The sequence below is a fragment of the Bos indicus x Bos taurus genome, chromosome 1 (assembly GCF_003369695.1).
Source record: "Bos indicus x Bos taurus breed Angus x Brahman F1 hybrid chromosome 1, Bos_hybrid_MaternalHap_v2.0, whole genome shotgun sequence".
Lineage (NCBI taxonomy): Eukaryota > Metazoa > Chordata > Mammalia > Artiodactyla > Bovidae > Bos > Bos indicus x Bos taurus.
The window spans coordinates 70171581-70177580 of record NC_040076.1 but is presented as its reverse complement, the minus strand read 5'-3'; the positions used below and the strand labels follow the sequence as shown (position 1 = coordinate 70177580).

At 48.0% G+C, this 6000-nt stretch overlaps 1 protein-coding gene across 8 annotated transcripts in view; it reads right to left on the bottom strand.

Annotated features, from left to right (window-relative positions):
- Positions 1–569: 569 nt before the first annotated feature.
- Positions 570–6000, bottom strand: part of RUBCN (rubicon autophagy regulator) — a 62543-nt gene continuing 57112 nt past the window's right edge. For all 8 annotated transcript variants that reach the window (XM_027536940.1, XM_027536875.1, XM_027536911.1 and 5 more), the window contains 4 exons: positions 5608–5669; positions 5019–5172; positions 3599–3692; positions 570–3368 (listed from right to left, as the gene is read on the bottom strand). In XM_027536940.1, the coding sequence (XP_027392741.1) occupies positions 3190–3368; positions 3599–3692; positions 5019–5172; positions 5608–5669 (489 nt within the window). In that variant the 3' untranslated portion in view covers positions 570–3189. The remainder of the gene's footprint in view (positions 3369–3598; positions 3693–5018; positions 5173–5607; positions 5670–6000) is intronic.

Here is a 6000-nt window from a genome sequence, read left to right as displayed (position 1 = left end):
AGTCAGAAATGCCACCTGACTCAGAGGAGGAAATGAATTTGCAAACCAGGGTGACTAATGGTTAGGTTTGAGGAAATATGATATTTACGTTGGCTTTAGACATACTGGCTGGAGCTGACCAAAGGACACTGAAGGGGAAATGTTCAGAAAGCTGCAGGGTGTAACTGGAGCTCCAGCAGGCCAGAAGCATGAAAGAGAAACTCAGAGAGGGTTGTTCACAGAAGTGGGGACTGAAGCATCTAAGACAACTCAGACTCTGTGGAGAGGAAGATCTGACTCGCTTCAGGGGGCCGTTACACCAAGGGGACTGGTAGTGGGCACACCCCATGCATCGTAAAGTGCTACAAAGTACTTTATACACAAAGACATAGACGTCTAGAATGGTGAACTGATTTGCTCAAGGTCATGTGGCAAGTCAGTGACAAAGCATTCCAAACCACTTTTCCTGACTTGTAAGGTCCAATTTTCTTTGCATCGTAACAGAAATTTCCTGAATTTTCCAACATGTCCACTTTACAGTGGACACTCAATACCACTTCCTGATAGTCAAGATAGGCAAGTAAAAAGCAGAATTTCATTTCCTTAGTTTATTAAAGGTGACAATGATACGTTAGGCTGTGTATGAATTACAGCAAGTAGAAACTCAGTTTGGAACACGAGTTGTACACACACGAGAACATCTCTGTTTAGACTCTTGCTCCTTTTATGTGAATTCAACAAAAGCTCTAAAGTCTTGGTAGACAGAGTTAATAACAGCCTCATTTAAGTGGAAAATATCTGCCTTCCACTCTTCTGCTATGTCTTGAATCTTGTCTCCACCTTGCAAGCAAACTCTTTTTTCCCTTTATTTATAGAAAAGAACACATCTCCCCTCCTATTTCTCTCAGAAGGAACTCTCTTCAGTGCATTCAAAGCTTCTCCCCACAACAGTGGGGATTTTCAGATACTGATAAGTTGCAAAGTGCTTTCAAAACACCCCATCCTCTTTCCACTCTCCCCCTACTCTCAAATAAATAAATAAATGGTATCTGGACAGTGAGGAAAGCAATGTCAAGGTCACTAAAACAAATATGCAGCCTAGAGGGACAGGGTTGGGGAGCTGGAGGAAAAAAAAAAAAAAAAAGTGAAAACCCCGGAGCACACTGCTGAGCTCAGCTTTAGAAAGTGTCAGCGTCTTCCATCCTTTCATCCTGTGCTACATGAAACACGCATGACAGTAACGAGAGGACATCTTTCCTCCAGTGTAGTGACTTGGAGTAAGGAGCTGGATTTTCAATTTAAACCAGGACTGGAAGTAGAGCTCACCATTTTCACAAACATCTCAGTCTGAATCTGAGGCCTAATTCTCAGCGAGGCTAGAGTTTCACAATGTCATTCCGAAGCTCCTTGATGGACCAGGGAGTTTCTAGTCTGCCCTTCAACACTGGGCTGGGCTGGAGCGCTTTCACAGCCCCTCTGCCCCTGCCATGAACTGAAGGGAGAACAGCCTCAGGGTCTTCCAGCCTGACGTGGCCTTCAGATCCCAAGTCTGAGGCAAAGGGACCAATGCCAGACACCAACTTCTTCCCACTCCCTCCTGTCCTGGGGGAGCCTCAGCTCTGTTACTTTACCGCCCCTACTACTTCCAGTGACACTCCTGGTTGCCTCCGACTCAGACACTCAGCAGCTTCCACCAACCACGTGCAACTTTCTGTTCAGCTTCCCGGGGCAGCGCCCACAGCAGGTTTTTCCCTACTAGCAACCAACTATGGAAAGACAGACACCCAGGAAGAAGTCAGCCCCAGAACTAAAATGCTGTGGGCTTTAGTTCACAGAGCTGCCAGCCCTTGGAGCTGTGACCCTGACCAGTGCTTTACAGACAGGTCAGGAGCTACAGCAACTTAAAGAATGCCACAAACATATACACAGTCCCTTCAAAAACTTTTCCCATCAAAACACACATTAACAAAGGGTGTGGGTGTGTGTTAAAATTAGTAATAAGGATGACTGCATATACTACTGTCACCAGGCTAAAGAGTTAAGTGCATAATTGGCATAAGGTTCTTGTTATCATAAGAACACAGGAACATTCATGGTCACAGCCACAAACTATTAAGTCTTTTAACACCACTAATAGCAGGAAGCTTTCACCTCAACGTTGACAAAAGAAACTAAGCCCCGAGCTCAACCACTGGGGAGGGTCCCAGCCCCACTGCAGGAGGGAAGGGAGAGCATGGAGTTGGGCCAGGCTTCTACTCAGAACTGCAGTGACCTCCTAACAGAGGACAGAGTGGCAAGAGACTCACGGATGAGATGCTGGATGGGGCTTCTGTCCTCAGTTTAAGATGGCACCAGGGATTTGTCTGAGCTTGAAAGGTCAAACCTGCACCAGAGCTATGTTGACTAAAAGGGACCTTATCACCCAAGAGGAGGCCAACAGCTCCTCTGACTGAACAAATGCTCCTTATACAAGAGTTGTGGCCTCACTTATGCTTGAAATAGTCCTGGTCTAAGTATCAATTCTGGTCTGTGTCAAGTCCCCCAGGGTAGACAAAGAAAGTCAGCCTGTGGTATCATCTATGCCTAAAATACAAGAAAGTTATTACTGCCTCTTCGAGGTGTCTGAAGAGTCCAAGGTAGCAGTAACACTGTTTTTATGGCCTCAGAAGCACCTACATAAGAATGCCCATGACTCAGTCCCATTCTCTGATGCTTCTCCTCAGGGTGTGACCCTGTTCCAGGACTGGGAGAGAGAAAACTCCACACTCCTGTTTCAGCAGCAAAGGAGAAGTGAGTTCGCTGAGAAAGGCCTGGCTCAGAAGCTCCAGAATTAAAACAAAATAAAACTGGAAATGATTCTTGAGATGCAGCTGAAACCAGATCTGGTCCAAGTGGAGAAGGCCATGGATATTGGAAGAACTGGGTCTCACTGTCCACTCCCCTAACAGAGGCACTGGAAGCTTCACTTAGGGACCCATATGTCAGCTCTGATGGAAATGCTTGGTACCTGCAAATTGTCACAATAGACTGGACCCCACCAACCTATATAAGGTTGAATACACATGACATTAGACAGATAATAAAAATTAATAATTATGATAACAGTTAAAAAAAAAAGATAAAACCAAGTGGGGAAAGTCCTTAGGAGGGTGGCTCAGTTCCGCACTATGTGTGACCCTCGCCCCTAGGAAGAGCGCTTTCCGTGCTTTCTCAGGTGGTCTCCAGGTCAGTGGCCTCCAGGGCCAAGGCTTCGGTGGGCTCCTCCTCGTAGTCTGACATGTAGGACTCCAGGCTCTGCTTGGCCAGCAGCTCCCTCCGGGCCTGCAGCCGCTCACAGCGGGGACAGCTCCCAGACTTGAAACAAGTTTTATGGTAGCATGCTTTACACTCTGTTCAGGTTGGGAAGGGGAGAGAGAAGAGAACAATCTGTGTCATCTCAGGCTGGAAGCAAGTCACTGCCAGGACCCTTCTTACAGCCGTGGCTTAGTGTACCTGTGGTGAGACACAGGGAGCTGCTGAACCAAACCCAGCTTCTGTTAACAGGGGCAACTGACAGGAAATTAATAAGCCCTTGTGCTCTGTCCTTATGGCCGACCCCATGCTGGGCACCAGCTCTCACCTTCACAGATCCGGCACTTGTGGAGCTCAAAGGGGAAGATGATGTCATCTTCATTCTGGCAGAACTCACAGATGAAGCCCTTGGCTTGGCAGAGCTGGGGAGGAAACAGACAGGCAGAAAAGGGAGGCAAAGTTCACCAGGCACTGGCCAAGAGGGTGAACACAAGCGGGGCAAGGAGCAAAATATAAATAAGACTTGAGGGGCTCCAAGGGCTTCCCCGGTGGCTCAGTGGTAAGGAATCCATCTGCAATGCAGGAGACACAGGAGAAACGGGTTCAATCCCTGGGTCGGGAAGGCCCCTGGAGGAGGGCATGGCAACCCACTCCAGTATTCTTGCTGGGAAAATCCCATGGGGTCTCAAAGAGTTGGATACGACTGGAGCAACTGAGCACACACGCACGAGGAGCTCCAAAGTGTTCTCCAACCTTCAGGAAAGAGACTGGAGCTGGACTTAGCATGACAGCCAAACTGGGCCCAGGCTGGGCAGTGTCAGACACAGTCTTAAGATGGAGACCAAGAAAGGTACGAGTTTGAGAAACTCCAGCCACAAGAGTGGTTCTCAAAGGAGAGATGACAAGAAGGAAGGAATGGGGCCACAAAGGGCTTCCTAAAGTAAAAATTCCAGTGTGGGTAATGATTTGAAATGGGAACCACAACCAATTAAGATGAAATGTAAAAGCAAGGACAGTTTTCCAAAATAATATCCAGCCTTGGGCCAGGTTATAGTGAAATCTTTCCAATTCCCCCTGCCACACAGGAGCTCTACATGTGCCCCATTTTAAGCTCTAATTCTGGGACTGTTACAGCAACACAGCCTGGACATATTCTAAGACAGGGAATTCTAAAAATGGAATTTCTGGTATGTTGGATAGATCAGGAACAATAATAACTTGCATCTACAGAATATTTAAGTTTGCACAGTGGTGGTGGTGGTTTAGTAGCTAAGTTGTGTCCAATTCTTGCCACCCCATGGACTGTAGCCCACCAGGCTCCTCTGCCCATGGCATGCTCCAAGCAAGAATACTGGAGTGAATTCCCTTCTCCAGGGGATCTTCCTGTGGTATTTCCTGTGGTCACAGTGACTGAAAATGCTAAGACAAGACCCTGTCCTTCTCTGAGTCTAATCTAATCCAGGGTCCTCCTCCCACATCATGGCAAGTCTTTAGTGAAGACCCACTTAGTCCTGTCCGTTTCCCAGGAGAAATGCCAACACCACATCCTCTTCTAATTCTAGACTCCTTAGATCTGGATGATTTAGCTGTTCATCAACCCTGGGGAGAGCAAGCCTGTGCAATTGCTCTCACAGTGTTAACAGGCCAATTCAACTTCCTGGAACTCAACAGCATGAACCCTGGACCCACGCTTCTCTTCACAACCCTAAGTAAGGGCCCTGCATCGTGCTAGAGCGAGACTTTCTTACCACACATCGCTCTACATGGGCAGCCCCGGCCCTGGTGAGCTCAGCAAGCCGGGGCCCTAGCTCCCCCTTCCTGGTGGCAGTCAGGTCATTCAGCGAGTACAGGTGGAGATCCTCCGTCAGGTGGCCTGGAACGGTGTCAAAGGCATCCAGAAGCCTGCAGGAAATGAGGGGAAGTGGGCAGAAGCAGAGAATGAATCCTTTGTGTGGCCCTTGAAAGAAGAAAGATTTCTATCCAGAAGCTGGTTAGGGATGAGAAGGGTCCTAGAGATAATGAGGGTGGGTAACACCCAGCCCACCCAGGCTACCCCAACCCTCCCCACAACCAGGCATCTGGAGGGTGAAGTGACTTCTACACCCTTCTGCAGAGTGACTTGGGTCAGCTTGCCAAGAGTGGTGGGCTGACCCTGGATGGAATAACCAGAGAGAAGGATACATAGTTACTGTTGTAGGCTTCTTGTTTACTATTTCTAGAATTTTCTGCATGATCCCCCTACTCTCCTGCTTTACATAACAAGGGCCAACTGCTGGGACACGTTTCTTCCAGAGACACTGACTGAGCCAGAGGTCTGTGGCCTCCATCAAGACTTACTCTTTGGCCAGTCGGCAGGTCTTAAACATGTTCTTCATGTGATAGAGCTGGATCCGCAGCAGCTGAAGAGAAGGGCATTGTGGGGGTGGATGGAGGGGTTGGAGGGGGTATGAAGGAGAGGGAAACAACCATTAGAAAGAAAGTGCCTTTAAACCATTCAGGTCTAGAAAGCTTGCATGCAGTAACCAGAGCCAGGCCTTTCTCTATACCTTTAACTCAACAATACGCTTCAAAGTGACCCCCAGTCAGGGAAGGTCCTTTGCTAGGTCTGCCCCAATCACATACACAGCTGGGAGCCGCTGAAAAATCCAGAATCCAAACTTTTGGCCTGATACCCTCTTCTCTGTTCACTTAATATTTTCAGTGAAGGGGAGAAATCCTGCTTTTGCCATC